The sequence below is a fragment of the Mastigoproctus giganteus genome, chromosome 3 (assembly GCF_048544385.1).
Source record: "Mastigoproctus giganteus isolate SK-2022 chromosome 3, ASM4854438v1, whole genome shotgun sequence".
Classification (NCBI taxonomy): Eukaryota; Metazoa; Arthropoda; class Arachnida; order Uropygi; family Thelyphonidae; genus Mastigoproctus; species Mastigoproctus giganteus.
This window is the reverse complement of record NC_143577.1, coordinates 75,730,450-75,750,245: the sequence shown is the minus strand read 5'-3', so window position 1 is coordinate 75,750,245 and position 19,796 is coordinate 75,730,450. Positions and strand designations below refer to the sequence as shown.

General features: G+C 35.1%; 1 protein-coding gene across 2 annotated transcripts in view; it reads right to left on the bottom strand.

Moving 5' to 3' along the window:
* Positions 1 to 14,219: 14,219 nt before the first annotated feature.
* Positions 14,220 to 19,796, bottom strand: part of LOC150088090 (uncharacterized) — a 30,373-nt gene continuing 24,796 nt past the window's right edge. For both annotated transcript variants that reach the window (XM_090369328.1, XM_090369329.1), the window contains exon 2: positions 14,220 to 15,261. In XM_090369328.1, coding sequence (XP_090225454.1) covers positions 14,318 to 15,094 — 777 coding nt within the window. In that variant the 5' untranslated portion in view covers positions 15,095 to 15,261 and the 3' untranslated portion in view covers positions 14,220 to 14,317. The remainder of the gene's footprint in view (positions 15,262 to 19,796) is intronic.

Genomic DNA, 19,796 nt, shown 5'->3' with positions numbered 1-19,796 from the left:
AATTAACAAAATATTGTAAAATGCACACCAATCATTGTTCACTCATTTTCCGGCATTTTCAAAGTTAAAAATGATTAAATCCTACTTTTTTGACATGCCAGAGGAGTGCTCTGTACAGGCAGACTTGCATGTGTGAATCCTGTAGAACCTACATCCATCCGAGACCTTTAAGAATTAGTGTAAGCGAGCAATAAGTTCAGAAGCCACTTGTGGGGCAGGAATTCCCTTCCTTCGATCCATCTGTGGTCCAAATAGCATATGAATCTAACTTAAAACTGTTATCCCAATTTTTATCTTGCTGGGTGGGAATTAAAAAAAAAAAAAAAAAACCCTCTTAATCTCTTTACTAGCTTTGGAGCAGAAGCAACTCCTGTTCTTCCAACCATTGAATTTGACTGTTCATACTCCTATGCTTCAGTTACATCAATAAGTTATTGCACTGAGCACGATTTAAACTTTTCACATGTCAGTTCTTACAGGGACCTAGTCACTGATGATACTTATGCTACAAAAGTACAAATCCATGTGATTTAGCATTAGTGAGATGCTCCTGTATTAGCAAATGTCATGTTCTCTGATTTCTCTCCAATGTGGAAAGTTCTTGACTCGAATTTTCTTTCAGAAAAAATAAACTCAGTAATAGAAAAATTAACTTGCCAGCTCTCTTTTGGTAAACAATGTTGTTGGTTTAAAATTACCTCCAATGACTATAAAACTGTTAATGGGATTCTGCATACTTTGCAAATATACTGAATTTATTTGAAAGAGTAGCTTTTGCCAGTGATATCTACAATAAAATCTGAATTCTGATGTCAATAGCTTCATATAAAGATAAAAACTAAACCATTTCACTAAAACCGATGATACTTCTGCTTTAAATTTTGCTCGTCAGAAATCTAGCTCTGCTTCATGCTTGTTAGAATATTATTTTGACTTCACACAGACAAGAGTAAATGCTTTCTTGCACATAGTTGAAAAGGAGACAAGAATTTAATTGCTTTTTAACAAACATCTTTGCTAGTCTCAACCAAATGCTCACTGGAGAGGCAAACACATTTCAATCTCAACCCCACAATTTATCTTGTTTGTTACTTTCGTGTTTTCTGAAAAGAAATGTAAACTAGAAAAAAGTCCAATGACAATATTCAAATATCTTCAAACGTTGCCATATACATTTCAGAAATCTAGTGATGTGGTGGTACTATTCCCTTGTAACCGCCCACTTATGAAATTACTAATGGGATAACAAATATGACAGTTCCGACAATTCAAAGTAGGGTTATTTATGCAGAACGAGTAAAAATCACATGAGATACGAGAATGACATAATCATACTTTAGAAATTGGGGAGAAAAAAAAAAAAAAAAAAACACCTATGACAAAGCTGAAGAACATCACAGAAAAAGAATACCCAAGCTGATAGAAGTACATGATCAAAGCCATCAAGTGTTTCTATGTACTGCATTTAAATGCATCAAGTTTTGAGTCTTAAAGAACAAAGTTCAAACCTTTTATACCTTGGCTACTGCATAATACAGAACGATAATCTTAACCCACAACAGTGGAGCTGTAATCAAATGGTCATTTTAGTAATTAACAACTGTTTACTGGACCAGTGACACCCTTCACCTCATCACCAGTGCTTGCAGGTCTAACGATATTATATAAACTAGCAGTTATCTTGAACTGCTAATGAATGCAGTTCCTGCAATAGAAGCCTTTGTTGATAGTGTATTATAAACGGGAAAACATTTTCACTGTTGCAATCTGGAGCGAATTTCCCAAATAATTGCAAGGGTATAACCTTGTATTTAGAGCTTTTAACAAGTTGTTGGTTTCGGGATTTATTAGGCGCATCGGCAACTATGGCCATAATGCCCATTAAAAAACGGGGGGATGCACGTCTGGAGATGGGGATATTATTACCCAGATCTCCAGACATGCTCACCCTTTTCTTTTAACAACCCCAAATGAGAGGTATTCAAGAACCTGTGCTACTTAAAAGGCCTTATTGATATTAACTTACACTTCCACATGCTGTGGTTATTGGAAAATACCTGTGAAGATTGTTCTAAATAAAAGGCGGGAAGATTTATCTCCCCTTTTAAGAACTGGCTGGATGTCAATTTCCATACAAAAGGAAAAACATAAGTGGAATGTGTAAAAAACAGGAGCAACACAGATTTTGAGAAAAAAAGTAGAGAAATTTCAAGGCCTGGAGGTTTCTTGGAATAGAGATTCAGAATTTTTCTGATGTGCTCAGAAAATCAACGGAAGCATGGAGTTGAATGTGCCTGGTATCAGATAGCAGTTTACCAAGCGATGCAAAGGTTAAAGTAGGATGTTAGCTTATCTTTACCTTGGTATGGAATCATCATTTATAACAGGTGGAAGTATGGATGTAAACAAGCTGCAGTCAACAGATTTAGAAAGAACAGGCTTGACTATTTGGACAAGAAACAAGTTTCCAAAACAGCCTGTTCAAAATCAAATTTGGATTATTATTTATTTTTTTATAACTATTGGGAACTTTAGTGCAAGTATATATTGAAGCTGGGATAAGTGTAGATGACTTTCATCAACCGGTGAAATACCACCATTTTGCTTATTGGAGGCTTGAAGTGGTGAAACCCATGTTTAGTCTCTAGAGCAAAGTTTCCAGCATCCCCCTCCCCCATACTTCTCCTTCAACCCATACACGGTACTATGACTATAGGTTTTGATACTTTTCGTGTTTGGGGTTTTCATAAAAAAAAAAAAAAATTGCAAGACTAAGAACAAGCTCTGGACACAATACATGGTTACTATTTTGAAGAGCTTTGCCAAGGTTCACAAAGGATGAGATTTCATGGTGGAACGAGGTATAACGGATTTCAACCCTACAAGTATTTCACTGATACAATGTGAGTAAATATTCGACTCAGATTTAAACAGGTAGAGAAATTGCAGATCCCATTTCATTATTGTACAATTTCAAATGATGAGGATGAGAATAGCCATGAGGTTCCATGGGAGAAAAGAGACCATCCACCCAGTGATGACCTGAGGACCACTAACAACAGGTACTTTGAAGTGTTGTTGGTGTGGTTAAGATTGTTTGGTATTCTAGTCAAAAAAGTGAACACAAGTAACAATCAGTAATTGCAAAATCCTTGGCATCTCTACCAGGGTCTCTGCAACTAAACAATTGAAGTCAGCTGAAGTTGTAGACCTTAAAATAACCAAGGGAAACGATTTCCCTATTGATAAAGTTAGATTTGAGGAAATAGTTTCAAAAACAGATGTCAAAAAAGTCAGTATTATAGAGTTCAGAGAATAGCAGATGAATTTCAGTGAACATATTTTAAGCCAGGAAATGAGGGGGCTCTGACCAAGGACTGGAGGGGATAAGGGATACAGAACAGAAATTCACAAATACCTTTGAAGTGAAAGGGATCAGAGCAAATAATTCAACCTAGATGAGTAGAGGCTGACACTAACAGTTTGAAATTCTACGATAAAAAGTGGGCATAGCCAACTGTAGGCAGGAATGAAGATTGGCAGACACTATGTATATCACAAAATGTTCCAAAAAAAGTAAATATTTTATCAAATTTGTTTCATAACTTGGAGGGAAAAAAAATCTGAAAAATACTACTACATACCTGCAAATATATTTACATCAATTTGAAGTAAAAAAATTGTGTAATGGGAAAAACAGTATTTCATGTTCTTAAAGTTTTACCAGGTGGTTTCTAAATGCAAATTGCATTATGAAGGAATAGGTCTTAACTACATTAACTATTTAAAAAAACTTGTTTGCTTATGAAATTTGAATATTAATTTTACAAACCAAATTGTAGATCAAGTTAAAAAAATCAATTACCTCTAAAAACAGCTTTGAGTTTGTTCCAAGAACAAAATTTGCATTTTAATTCCAAAAGTCCTGATGCAACAATTTTTTAACAATATTTTTAGAATTATTAATCTGTTCCAGAGACACCATCGTATCATGAAAATGTTGTAATGTGAACTCACTAACATTTTTTTTGGTAATTTGTTCCACGACCTCGGAATTTGAAAATTTCGCTATATAGCTCTCTAAAAGGTTGTTTTTACAGTGCAAACTGTATTAGTTACCAATTCAAATCGCTAAAATGCACTACACTTTCATCGTTATCATCTGTTATAAGAACCAATTTTGAATGCCTTTGTGAAATTTTTCTAAGGCACATTTCTGGAGGTCACGACCATAAAACAATTTGCACTTTCTGGTTTACTGGAGTTTTCTATTACTGCAAGCAATTATAAACTCGATGTTATTGCATTTGCAAAAATACCGATAGCTGGAATTGTTTTTTTGCGTTATTATGGTGAGATGTGTTTCCCCTTTACTGAAATATTCAATGGTATAAAAAACAAATAAATTTTCAGAATCCTCTCTTCATTACTTTTTTTTAAAGCTTCATAAACTTGTTACTCCGTGAAATTTGTGTGTTCCATTAAAAAATGCTTATGCATGCTATTGAAATTTATAAAGAAAATGGAAGATTATCTTGGAAGACGACTCCTTGCGCAACAAACCAACGAGTGCCGAGCCAACGAGTAAGTGATCAAGTGTGCATTTAGTTGATAATGATGATGACGAATAAACATTCTTTAAAATTTGTAAGTCATAATTTCTGATTATAATTTGCTTGATTTTTACAGGCTACGTTTTAATTTCTTTGGATAAATCAATCATTGTTTAAACAAACTAACTAATTTCATTGTTGAGAACGTAACCCCTATTTTTAACATGTCTATGGGATTTAACTCCCACTTTACACGCGCACGCTAAGGAACGAATTAACTCTTAAAGTCGAGAACTACCTGTACTTTTAGAAATGGTCTAGTCTTTTTATGACTTCCAGGGATGGCAGTCAGCAGTACATTTCCACTGCTAGCAACACTAGAAATACAGTATGTGATATAAGCATAGAATAACCAAGAGCCTCAACACAACAGACCAGGCATCCACTTTTATTACTGTGGCAGGGAACTCTGTGCATAAGATGCAAGTTCTGATATGTAATATGGGAAATCACATGCCTGTTTAAAATAAATACACAACCAATTTGGGTAGGGAGTAAATTCCATAACAATCTCTCTTTGAACTTACTGAAGCAACTGGATTCTGGTGGGTGCCAAGACTGCACTGCTGTTTTGTAATGCCACCATTTTAAGAATTTTGTCTCAATTCTTGTAGTAGCTGTCTTTGATACTCCCATTTTTTGGGCATGTTCTAAATGAGTATCAAATCATCTAGTTTATTCCCTCCTACCACTATCCAGTCTCACTTTGGTTGGTTTAATATCCAGTAATGCCCTTTTCTCTGAGTTTATTTATCAATTTCTGAACTTTTTATTGCACAAAATGCAGATATCATGCAGCACATTCAAGGATTTTGCAGCTACAGCATGCAAAGAATTTAGTTACAATGGTGAGTCTGCAGCTGGAATACTGTATTCAGCACCTAAAACAAACAAAAAATCTATAGAAGGTTCAAAGAAGGGCAACTAGATTGGTGAGATGCACTCAATATTGTCCTTAGGAACAGCTCAGGTGTGGATTGCAAAGCTTGGAAAATAGACACTGGAGGAAAGTGAGGGTGTGTAGTACTCTGAGATGATATAAAATGAATGAGAAGTATATTATCACTGGTAGCAGAGACAAGAAGCGTGGTGCATAAAAAGGCTCAATCTCAAAGATTGAGCCTTTTTTTGTGCACAAACATACTTTTCCATGTTTTAGATCACTGAAATTGGATGGTCACATGGGAAAGGCAATGTCTGGTTGAAATTTTTGAAACAAGTATTTGATGACAATGGGTACATACCATTATATCTGCAAGCAAAGCCATATGGTTACATAAACAACCCGCAGCTCTGCTGTTAAAATATCCAAAGGATTACTAGAGTTCAAAATAACAAGCAAACAGTTTTAAAACCAAATTCAGTACAGTATTATATAAATTTTTATTTGTAGTAATGGTGAGTTTGCTTTTTTTTTTTTTTAGTGAAGCTTATGCATCATATCAGAGTTGGGGTTACAAAGAAGTGACATGGACAAAATTTATTCATATTTGCTTCATGATGCTTAGTGGAATCATGATTTTCTTCTATTCACATGACAGTTTTGAATTTCAGATAATTGGAATCCTACTGTACATTCAACCGCGTAAATTTCAATTACAGTTCTTGGGCATTCCAGCTCTATTGGTTTGCAGTTACTACATCTCTTCAAACTTTTTAAAAATGTTTTATTTCATCAAAAGCTTCTCACTTTTTAGTGTACAATGTATTAATGCATGTATATCTCCTTTATTCACCATGGACTGGTTATTACTCTTTATCTGGGATAACTATGAATGAACGAAATTGATTACTATTCATATCTAAATATAACAGGAAATGCATTGTATTAACTTTAAAATATTTGCCTATATCTTGATCTATTAGATGAAGAGATCTCACCAGAGAATTGGGATGAAGTTAACTGTATGACTTCAGAAACTGTTAAATGGTGGTTGGTTGTTTGGATATTTCCTGGCAGATTACTTTGTTTATGCCGGGCCATATGGTACTGTATGTGATCTATTTTGTCTGTCTGTGCAGGTGTGCTCACAGGCTGATTTGCACGTTGCATACACTGAGAAACATGGAAAACTCTACTCTCTTCACCCTGAAACTGGCTAATTAGAGCACTTGACTAGAGAGCTCTCCAGTGGGATTTGAACCTAAACCTCTTTGAATGAATAACAAATAGCAGACTTATTATATCTCATTGAAGACATACTAAAATGTTGCAGGTTCCTGGAGGCTACAAATTTACAAGGAACGTAGCACTGGTCAATATATATCAAACAAGCTTTACATCCAAACCAGAATTCCCAAGGAGGCAAACTTAAGTGGGCAGTAATAATGTGACATTTACTTCAATTCATTCCACATCTGCAAAGCAAGCATATGCAGGAGAGGAAAAAAAAAAAAAAAAACCCTTTCCATTTCACCTATCCATTTGCTCCAAATCTCTCCAATTCTTCCTTGAATCTGTTTAAGCTATCAACTTACATAACAGATGGAACTTTGTTCCACACATTTATTCTTTTCCTCAATTTGAATTTATGCCTCCTCAAGTGCACAATCTGAGCAAGAGTAACAATCCCATCAGCATTGAGAACCATATGTATGTATACTAAATAAGCTACATCTTCCATTTTTTTTTTTTAAATGCCTGTTCTAATTAACAAACAAAACCAGGAAAACATTTATCATAGTAATTGTGTTTGAAATTTGCTATCATATCATACAAATGTTCTCAAAATGGATTACTTTTTATTCAAAGAAAAGCACATTAAACAAGTATAAGGCATCCAAATGGGGTGGGGGAAATAATGAGTTAATAATATATCCATGTGGGCAATTCTTGCAGAGATATATAGAACAAAAAGTCCTGATAACAAAGATATAGGGGGTAGCTGTACATATTCTTTGAATTATATTCAGTTGTAATTTAAAATATAGTGCCACTGAAGAAATACTTTCAGCACAATACAATACAATATATATATATACACCGATTAACCAAAACATTGACCATTGAGTCGTTATGCAAATCAAAGGAACTGCAGGTGAACTACAGCATGTGCGCGGGTCAGGACACAGCATAAAAAACACCTGATGCCGAGCTCCGTTAATCAGTGTTACTCTTGTTCTTCAGATAGGAAAGGCAGACTTAAGAGAGTTTGACAAAGGCCAAATTGTAATGGTCAGACAACTGGGTCAGAGCATATCCAAAACGGCACGGCTGGTGGGGTACTCACGGTCAGCTGTGGTTAGTACCTACTGAAAGTAGTCCAAGGAGGAGAAACCCACGAACCGCCAGCAAGGTGTTGGACGACCACGGTTCATCAATGCTCAAGATGAGCGAAGGCTCTCCCATATAGTATGTGGTAACATGAGGGTGACTGTGGTGCAACTCGCCAGTAATTGGAATGCTGGTGACAGGAGTAATGTGTCACAACACACAGTACACTGAATCCTGCTGAAAATGGGGCTGCATAGCCGCAAACTGCTCAGAGTGCACATGCTAACCACGGTTCACTGGCAACAGTGCCTACAATGGGCACGCGAGCATCGAAACTGGACTGAGTGATTGGAAAAAGGTAGTCTGGTCCGATGAATCACATTTCCTGTTGCACTATGTGGACGGCCAGGTATGTGTGTGTCGTTTACTTTTGGCACCTGGTGATGGCACTTGGCTGCACCGTGGGACGAAAACAAGCCAGTGGCGGCAGTGTCATGCTTTGGGTGACGTTCTGCTGGGATAACCCTGGGGTGCAGTCATCCACATCTACGGTCTTCCAAGCTGGCGGTGCCGTCTTTCAGCAGGATAATGTGCCACGCCACACTGCTCGGATTGTTTGAGACTGGTTCGCAGAACATGAAGTAGACTTCCATGTATTGTCCTAGCCTTCAAATTCCCCAGACATCAATCCCATCGAGCATCTGTGGTTTGTGTTGGAACAGCAACTCTGATCTGCAGCATCTTAACCACAGACCTTAGGGGAGTTAAAGGATCTGCTGGTTACATGTTATTATCAGATATCACAAGACATTTAGAAATCTTGTAGTGTCCATGCCTTGTACAAGCTGTTTTGGCTGCACGTGGAGGACCAACATCATATTAGGTAGATGATCATGTTTTGGCCCATCAGTGTATGAGGGTGGTTCAATACAGAATCGCCCTGGCATACTTCCACATATTGCAGTCATATTTTGTGTGTAGCATCATACATATCTCTGTACTAAAGGTGTAAAATTTCAGCCCTGTGTCTTAATTTGTTTTTCTCTTACAGAGCTGAACGCGTGAGGAAATATCATCATGGACAAAGTTAAAGCCAGAGCTGTAATCCAGTATCTGCTCTTGAAGGGGAAATCTAAAGAAATCCATGAGGAGATGACTGCTGTATATAAGGATGAAGCCCCATCCTATGGCATTGTGAAGCACTGGCATAGACAGTTTAGGTGTGGTTGGTCATTGATAGAATCTGAGCCCATTCCAGGTCGTCCCTATTCAGCCACTGATGACAGCACAATCAGAAAAGTGGCGTTGTTAATCATGGAAGATCGCTGGATATCTGTGCACGAATTGTCCCAGGAGGTGAATATTAGTGTGGGCTCTGTTAAAACAGTCCGTCACGACCAACTCAATTTACGGAAATTGAGTGCAAGATGGATTTCCCGATTATTGACTGATTTCCAGAAGGCTAATCGACAACAGAAATCAGTAAGAGTTGTTAGCCCTCCCTATGCAGAAAAAAAAAAAAGGGCAGACTTGCTCTCGTCTAATCACTCAGGATGAAAGTTGGATACACCATTTCGACCCTGGAAATAAAAACCAGTCCATGAAATGGTGACATCATGGTTCCCCACCCCAAAAGAAGGCAAGAGTCCAAGCATCAGTAGGAAAGATCTTGCTGACAGTGTTTTGGGATGAGAAAGAGGTAATAATGACTGATTACTTGCCGAAAGGTAGAACAATTACAGGTGCCTATTATGCCAACTTACTCACAAAATTTCAGAAGAAAATCAAAACATGTAGGTGTGAGAATGCTTCAAGACAATGCCCCACTTCACGCCTCTGAAATTGCAACAACACAAGCGGCCACTTGTGGATAAGAAATACTGCCCCATCCAGCCTACTCACCCAATCTTGCACCATCGAACTTCTTGTTTCCTTCCCTCAAATCATTTCTTTGGGGGGGGGGGGACCCACTTCCCTGACGACAAGACACTGATTTCTGCAACAGAGTCATTCTTTAAAGACCAACCTCACCACTTCTACAAAAACAGTATCCGTAGCCTCATCAATCAATGGGAAAAATGTGTAAATCTGCATGGTGGCTCTGTAGAGGACTAAAAACTGTGCCAAGAATCAACAGGATAGCACCTCTGCAGCTAAGCAGGGCAATTCTTTATGAATCACCCTCGTATGTGTATATATTTAAGTTGTAAATGGTTTTTACAATTTAAATTGTTTGTGAATTGATGATTATTTGTCGTGGTTTTAAGATATTTTTTGCAACAATTATTTTTCAATTCTCATGGTAGCATGCAATATTCGTTGGTTTTTGTGGGGGTTGGTGGCCACCGACTGTCCGTGACTCCTCTCGGTGCACTTGGTATGATATGAGAATTGAATGCATGATTTTAATTAGTAGCTATTTTTAATTTGATTTATTTAACTTCATATAATAATACATTCATCCGCAATTGAGTGTCAAGAGATGTACAGTCCTACTAAAAAGGTAGGAGGTTTCCTCTTTTGATTCTAATAAGTATATATATTATATTGATTACTTAAATTTTGGTGTCTATTTTCTATAGGGTGTTCAGGTTACACCTTAACACCCTATAGAAAATAGACACCAAAATTTAAGTAATCAAACTAAAATATATCAAGCACATATAATAGTCCAATTGCCCATGGCAATGACATTAACATAGCAAGGGACAAATTAAAAACAATCAATTAGACATTAACTAAAATAATAAAAACACAATATATATATATATATATATATATATATATATATATATATATATATATATGCAGACATGAGCATATACTGGAAAAACACTCAAATTATATACAGTAATACCCCGACTTACGCGAACTCGGAGTTACGCGGTTCTTGATTTTTTTCGTTTGGTGTATATCTAAAATTAGCTTACCAGTGATTTGGAAGTCCAATCATAAAGGTTGAGTGACAGCTTCCATTTTTGAGGACTGGTTTGGTCACCACTTCATACCCGAAGTCGAACATTATTGCAAGTCTAAACAGATTCCATTTAAAGTGATGCTTCTTATTGACAATGCACCTGGTAACCCTCCTGCCACCCTAATTAATTTCGACCCACATGTGAAAGTTGTGTTTTTGCCTCCAAACACAACCAGCTTGCTTCAACCGATGGATCAGGGAGTCATCAAAACATTCAAGGCTTACTACATGACGCATTCGTTTGCACATCTGAATGAAGCTATGAGACAAAATAGTGAGATATCTGTTAAAGACTTTTGGAAACAATTCAATCTTTTAGATGCCGTAAGAATCATTGAAGAATCTTGGAATGAAAATCACAAAAAAACATTGAATGGTGTCTGGAAGTAACTTTGTCCATTTTTTTTTCAAAACCGAGACGAAAACAATGCCAGAAACTGATCATGTCACTAATGTGATAGAAGAAGTTGTTAATCTTGCCAGGCAATTAGATTTGGAAGTCACTGGTGATGATGTCAACGAGCTGTTGGATTCACATAGTCAGGAGCTGACAATGAATGAGCTCATAGAGATGCGTGAGCAAAACGTCACTGAAGTATCCGACTCTTCAGACCCAGTTCCACCAGAAAAGCACATGACAATTGCAAGCTTGACAGAAGGTTTAAGCTCAATTGAAAAGGGCTTAAAAATTTTTTGAAAACAGACTCCAACGAAGAACACGTTAGCTACAAAGCAAGGAATAAAAAAATATTTGCTTGCTACGAAGAAATTCTGCGTGAAAAAAAGAAGGCACTGTGTAGTCAGACGAATTTGTTAGATTTTATGAAGCCATCGACATCGAAATAATTTTTTTACGTTATTAACTCATTTATTTTTTAATACATATTTTGTATTAATATGTATAAAGAACTGCAATTTTATTAAATATTTTTCTTCTAAACTAGTGTTTCTGTTAGTCCTTGGTCCCAATTAAACAAAATTTATATGTATCTATATGCAAAGTTTTACCCCGACTTACGCGAATTCGACTTAAGCGATTTTCGTCGGACCCACCTATCGCGTAACTTCGGGGTATTACTGTAATAGAATTTCCTAATTACAACACTAGTTCCACTGCAAATCGTAAATACCTCTTATGAAAGTATCGTTATCCTATAAAAACGTGTTACCTATATGGTAATACATTTTTATGATACCACACACTATTATTCAAAAAATAAAGGAATATCTCAGTTTTTCTACTGCTATGTTGCTGCTGAATCACAATATTAAAAGTAGGGAAAAACAGATAAGCTCTCCTGAGTTCACAAAAATTATATAACTGTAATTTTAACTTTTAATGTAGAATTACTTAAAACTGAACTTCTTTTCAATGAAGACAATTTTCAATTATTCTTAAAAGTGTCATTTAATTTAAATGTAAAATTAAATTAAATGGCAATCTATTTTAAAAATGTCTTGGATAAATTTTCACTAAAAAGACTGTTCAGTTTTACATTTCTTGGAATACATTTCCATGATCTGGAAAATATTTATTTTTAAAATAGTTTTTCATCATATCAGCAGTAATACCTAATCCAGTAATTTTCAACTTTTGTTCCACAAAATATGCCAATCTACATTTTGACACAACTGAAAAAAAATAATAATAATAATAAAATAAAAAATAATAATAATAAAAATAGATTCTCATTATGTAATTAATTTGAATTATTTCATTACAATTTTTTTGTACTGAAGATGAATGAACAAAATAGCTTACATTTAAAAAGTTGTGTATGGTGTACTCCCATTTCTTATACGTTCAATTACTGTAAAATGAGCTTATATAGCAAGACCACAACAGTAATAAATGCCATGTTGAATTTCCTAGGTAACTGCTACTTTCTTAGTATGAAAGAATTAAAATAAACTGCAGTTTTAAATCATTCAATAAAAAAGCATTTTAATACAGTTTAAATGATACAGTAAGTTAAAGCCAATTTCAATGGTATTTTAAAAAAGTTATGTTACTCAGAACAGTATTTTCTCTCTAATCTGTTATAAAAATTTATAGAAATTTTCAAATTTTAAGTATGTAGCTGAATAGGTTGCTGCAGTTAAGCCACATAAAATGGTCAATATTTAAAATTAATAACAAATAAAATCTGAAAAATTATGTGTATATAACTGAACATTAAAATAAATGATAAAATCTTAGGTTTACACTGATAACTTATTTGAAACTGTTGCACATAAAAGATTGCTGTATTAACTGGAGCAGTGTGGTGTTAAGGGCAAGTTGCTGTTTTGGATAAAGGGATGGTTGAGTGAGAGAAGACAGTGGTAATCAACAGACACTGCCTTTCATGAACTAATGTTATTAGTGGAGTCCATCAGGGTTCAGTGTTATGCCTACTGTTGTTTTGCATATTTATCAATGATATTCATGAAGCTTAATGACAAACTTGGACATCAAGCTTAATGTCCAAGTTTGCAGATGATGCAAAGGTTGTTAATGACAGTAATCACAGTGTGCTAGTACAAATGGATCTTGAAAAGTTAGACAGATAGGCTGAGAAATGGCAATTGAAGTTTAACACTGACAAATGCAAAGTACTGCTATCCCCCAGTTTCAAATGGGGAATAGCAGTAGTTCATTTGAAACTGGGAAAATTAAAGACCGGGGGGGGGGGGGGGTAATTGTGCAGTCAGATAACTCTGAGCAGTGCTAAGAGGCTACCAGGACAGATATGGGGGGGGTTTTTTTTAGCTGATCTTTTATAGGCTTGCATCATACGCCACTAATAATAATGCTATATTGAATATTACAAAAATGCTTATCTAAGTTTACAAAACCCAAATCAGGATGAAGTTAGTAAAAAAGCATATCATGCTTTTATTCTTCATAATGTGAAAATAAATCAATATTAATATATAATTAACTGATTGTGTAATACACAACCTTGCAAATTACCATGCATTTAGCTTTGTTACTCCCTTGCCATTCCAGTTTTATTTATAATACTTGCCCATTTAATTCAATGAATTATGTTTAAATGCCCTACATAATTTTACAATGTAGAGAAGTCAAAAGTGCCTTTTAAAATTGTTTGGTAATTTTCAGCTGTCATAAGTAATAAGAAATACTTTAATAGCAACATATACGTAGCCTGGGATAAATACTACTGGCAGATTATTTTTAAAACCACAACTCACAAACATGTTTTAACGTTAAGGTGGCAAGTGTAACAGATCATAATATACCTTAAGTGTAAACCTACCAAACCCTTTAGGTTTTACAAACTTTATTTTATGAACTTTAAATACTGAACCACCTTTGGAATTTAACTCAAGGTAGTTTGAAAAGACAATTTAAATACTTTCATGAAAATTTTCTAATTATTATTAATTATAAATCAAAACCATACTATCTTCTAGTTTAATACAGCTTTTGCATAACTGACATTTTATAAACAAAAGGAATACTTTCCTGCAATTTATTTGATTTTCTTTGCATGTCTGTAACTATCATTACTGTAATCGTAACCGCTTCTTAGTGTCCTTGGTTGCTATTTTAGTTTCCCTGGCCTTTCTTTTTTGAGGACTAGGGGGAGATGGATTATGAATGGCACTTGATTTCTTTTGTTTCTTTGATCCTTTTTTGCCTTGTTTCTCACTAATTTCCACATCTGGCTTTGAATCAGCCGTTTGTTTTTTTTTTTGTTTACCTTTTGATTTCGTTACTTCTTCAGCATCTGTTTTCTCGGTTACTTCAATATGTTCATTCTTTTGAGCATCATCATTCTTTGATCTCCTGGGACATTCATCTTGAACGTGAAGGAGTAAACAATGAACGGAGGTGAAATCTCTTTTGCAGTATGCACATGGTTTATACCCATCCTTTCTGTGAAAATAGATAAGATGTGATGCAAACTTCTGCCCTTCATCTGAGGTAAATGGACAGGAACCACACTGATATGCTCTGGTGGTTTTCTGACATGCATTTTCTTTAATATGATCCACAAGCCAATCACTACAACTAAAGTACTTTCCACATGTTGCACACCATAAACACACCTCTCTAGCATGATCTTTGGAAATATGATTCAAAAATGACTGACCATCATTTGTTTCAAAATGACAACTGACACATATGAATGGCAACTCAGATTCATTACTTGACTCAGTCATCTCCAAATCAACTTTAGCTTCATCAGCTTCAGAGGAGCCTATATTGGATTCTGAGGTGACTTCAATGGTAGAATTTTTATTTTTGCTCTCTTTTTTAGTAGATTTTTTCCTTCCCATTTTCCTTGTGATAGTATAATTAATTTTTTAAGCAGCCAACTTCTACGTTACGTCCAACAACCTTTATGCTGTTAGCAGTTATTAATATAAAACTGTAAAAAGAGTTTCAAATGATGCAAATCTAGACCCATCAACTGCAACTCTCCTTTAGTACTTGCCTTTTCATCCTATGAGAGAAAGAGAGACAGAACAGAACAATAACTTTACTACCACTGATTACACATTTTGTTAATCTAAAAATTAATCTCCAAAAATATTTACATAAAAAGCTGTAATACAAGTCATGAAACAAACGCACATCAATTTTACATAAAAGAGCAGGTATGTGCAATCATACATACAGCACTTTAAGTGGGTATAAAAGAGAAAGTGGATTGATTTGCAGTTTTCAAAGCTGGAAATAAGTCATGGTTCGAGGGCATTTTAAGTTGATAGAAAACGTTACTGGATGTTAATACAGTAAACTCTCATTAATCCGTATGTTGCTTAATCCGGACAGCTCTAAAAAAATTTAAAAGTATAAAAATCAAATGACGATCAGGCTCAAAGGTAACATATTGTGCCAGATGTCACCAGGCTGTGACGACTCATGCTGCACAAACAACCTGGTTCCTGGCTGCAGTTTAGACAGTTGTTTGCTCCGCAGTTACGTGCTTCTATCTTTTGTGCTGTGCAGTTAATGTCTTTAATTAAACCTAGTGTAGGACAGAAGCGTAAGCATAAAACGCTTTCTCTTCATGATAAACTATCGGTGATAGAAAAACTTGAAAAAGGAGCTTCAGTGTCCAGCATCTGTCTTGAGTACGGCATCGCAAAACAAACCGTGTTGGACATTAAAAAGAAAAAAAGTGAAATTCATAATTTTGTTCTCAAGTTTAAATGTGGAGAAAGAAATAAGTAAAGTTAAACGACATTATATATTTTTAATGTAAATACAGTATGTACATACATACATATTTACTACATATTTTTAATGTAAAATAAACATGTTTTTACTGTTATTCATGTACATTATGTTGTTTAAATAAGCTTTACCCACATTACAAAGCATATTTCATATAATCTGGACTTTCATTAAAATGGACACCTCAGCCTCTATTAGTCTTGTTTAATGAGGGTTTACTGTATTTGCATCCTGAAAAGAAATGGGATGCTATCTCACTCAATATTGAAGGAAAAATATAAACATGGCCCACTGGCATGGTACAAACTACCTTTGAAAGGTAGCCTTGAGGCAAAAAAAGTGTGCTTTATCCACACTTGCCAGTACACTGTGGTTAAGCACACTTGTTTTGATATATATTCATGAGCAAAAGTTAAGGAATGTGCACATTTTTAGCAATTTCATCATAATCTGTCAGTTCAATAATACGATACTTGTAAACAATGACTGTGCAAATCATGAAAGAGTAATTATCAACTCATTAAACCCATACAAATTTCAAAGCATAATAAAAGATTAAGGGAGGGTTCACCATTCAATGGCATACCTCTCTTATTAAAATGTTTCCAACAAAGTTATTCAGGTCATCAAATTCTTGGTCCTCTTTGAGAGGCAGATTCCTACGTATGATTCATGGGTGATGGTGACTTGAAACTGATCTTCACAAACACTCCACACATTCTACAAGGCTCAGGTCGGGGAAATGGACCAGCGTAGCAGATTATGGTCCATTTCCCCTCAACATGAATTGTTCAGGAGGCTTCCATCCTGCAGTGGGTTGATAATGGCTGCAGTTTACTATCTTTAAAAATCCAAATCAGCAATAACACTTTATACCTTAACCAGAAACTGATATTTCTGATGTTTCTAGCATAACTAAATTATGGAAATCGAAATTATTAAAGGCAACTGGGTATCTTAAATAAAATAGTCCAGACAGTTTGTTTGTAGTATGAATTAGAAAATATTATTATTGCAGCATTGAAGTCTATTATAGGATCTTCCTCATGTGGTCACTCACTTTATAAAATAAAGTTTCAGAGCACATTCAAATCACTAGAATGCTCCATGTTTTTATTGCTAATTGGAATCATAATTTTGGTTAGAAGAATGAAAAGTAGATTTAAAGATGAAGTACTGAATTTTAAATAGGGACTTGGTTTCAGCTTCATTTTTGGTTATTTTGCATCACCAAAAACACCAGAACTAAAGTAGCAGAGAATGTACTTTACTTACAATGCTAAAAAGACTTATTAATAAAGAATAAAATTATAAATTGCACCAATCAACTATTTCTTGCTGGAAAAAATTCAAAGATGTGCATTTTACATATCTTACCTTTCAGTGTAACAACTCGCTAAACCTGATTTAAAAAAAAATAATAATAAAATTATTTTAAGTGCACAAAAAAAAAAAAAAAAAACACCAGCATTATGGACACATTTCTGCTGAGACTATATATATATATACACACAAAATGGACTCCCACTTATGTAGAGATGGATTAACCATGCTTTCCACAGCCTGAGATTGATCCAAATTTACCTCATATTTAACCAACTTAAATTTACAAAACAGCAAAGCACTTCTATTGCTTCTTTTGGCATGAAGGCCACCTAAAGAAAAAAGCAAAACTTACCATTTTCTTTTTTTCAAAAAATATACATACTGAAGTGTCAAATCTTCCGAAACTGCACTATTTCTATAAATATGAATATATGTAAATAAATTTAAGTTTTTGTCACATACAAGTTTTTCTTAAGTTTAGCATATCCAGGAAAATATTTCCAAATTACCCGGATAATCATGAACCTGCTTGTATATGGAAAGAATAATTATATGAAAATAAGAAATAACTGAATGAAATAACCACAAAACACTGAGAAATACTTAAGTAAAACTATGGAGTATGTGGAGGTATGAAATAAGGTATAACTAATGTGAAATAATAAATATTCTATTTATACTCAGGGACCGTCTGAAGATTACAAGATACAGAAAAAATACAAGGACATCAGAATATTTAGCAGTCACATGAGCACAGCAACTTGAATGTATAGTACTATGTTACTATCAACATCTGATCACTTACAATGTGAAAACTATATACAAAATACATTGTCGTATACTGCCAGTTCTAATTACTTTTTTTCAAGGGTTCTCCATTCCTATAATAATAAATACATAATCTAAGTGATCTAAAGACAAACTTCTTAAGAATTATATTAAATACATCTTGTGCTAATCATCATCATCATCAGCCATTTTCAATCCACTGCAGGATGAAGGCCTCTCCAGCAACTTTCCAGTTCCTTCTGTTTTGAGCACTGGCCATCCATTTACTACTCAAAAACTCATGAATTTCATCTATCCATCTCCGCCTTTGTCTTCCAGGTTTTCTTCTAGCTCCTCTTGGGTACCATTCTGTTATTTTCTTAGTCCATCTGTCATCATGTCTTCGAGCTATGTGTCCTGCCCAAGACCATTTTAGTTCTTTAGTTTTGATAAGAATGTCCTTTACTTGAGTTTGCTGCCTAATCCATGTGTTTCTCTTCTTATCTAACAGTCTGATTCCCAATATAATTCGTTCCATTCTTCGCTGTGTAGTTCTTAGCTTCTCTTCCATTCTTTTGGTGAGTGCCCAAGTTTCACTTCCATAAGTCATGGTGGGGAGTATACATTGATTCATTATTTTACGTTTCAGACAAACTGGGATATTGCTCTTCAGTATGTGACTATATTTCCTGAATGCTATCCATCCAAAATTTATTCTTCTCTTGACTTCCAGCCATTTATCATTATTACAGCTAATAACTTGTCCCAGATAAGTATGACTCCACCTTTTCAATTACTGCTCCTTCAATCATTATTTCCCTTTCCGTGGCATACTTGTTCATCATTACTTTTGTTTTAGCCATATTCATCTTTAGTCCAAAATCCTTACTAACTGTGCATAACTGATTAAGATTTTCCTCTAATTCTTTGGGATCGTGGCTTATGACCACAACGTCATCTGCAAATCGTAAATGGTTTAGGTACTCTCCGTTCACATTGACTCCTTTCTGCGACCAGTCTAATCTTCTGAAAGCTTCCTCAAGGGCAGCAGTAAACAGCTTCGGAGATATTGTGTGTCCTTGTCGAACTCCTTTCTCGATTTTAAATTTGCTACTGTCTTTGTCTAGTCTAATAAAGGATGTAGCACTCTCATATTTTTTCTTCAAATTCATAATATATGGAGTATCTATGCCTTGTCTTTCCAGTGCTCGAAACATTGCCTTATGCTGTACGGAGTCAAATGCCTTTTCATAATCCACAAATGCCAGGCATAATGGTGTTTTATATTCATTTGCTTTCTCCATTAGCTGTGATATTACGTGAAGGTGATCCATAGTTGAGAATCCTGTCCTAAAGCCAGCTTGCTCTTTCGGTTGATTCTCATCAAGTATTCTTTCTAATCTGTTAGTAATGACCCTTGTGAACAACCTGTAGATGTGGGATAACAAGCTAATTGGTCTATAATTTCCAATTTCTGATTTATCTCCTTTCTTATGCAGCAAAACTATGATTGCATTATTCCACTGCTTAGGCATCGCACCTTTTCTAATGCACTTTGTGAAGAGCCTTGCCAGTTTTTGTGTTATGTCTCTTCCTCCCAATTTTAACAACTCTACAGTAACTTCATATTCCCCCGGGGCTTTCCGATTCTTCATTTTCTTCAATGCATGTTCTACCTCATCAGGAAGAATATCGGGTATGTTG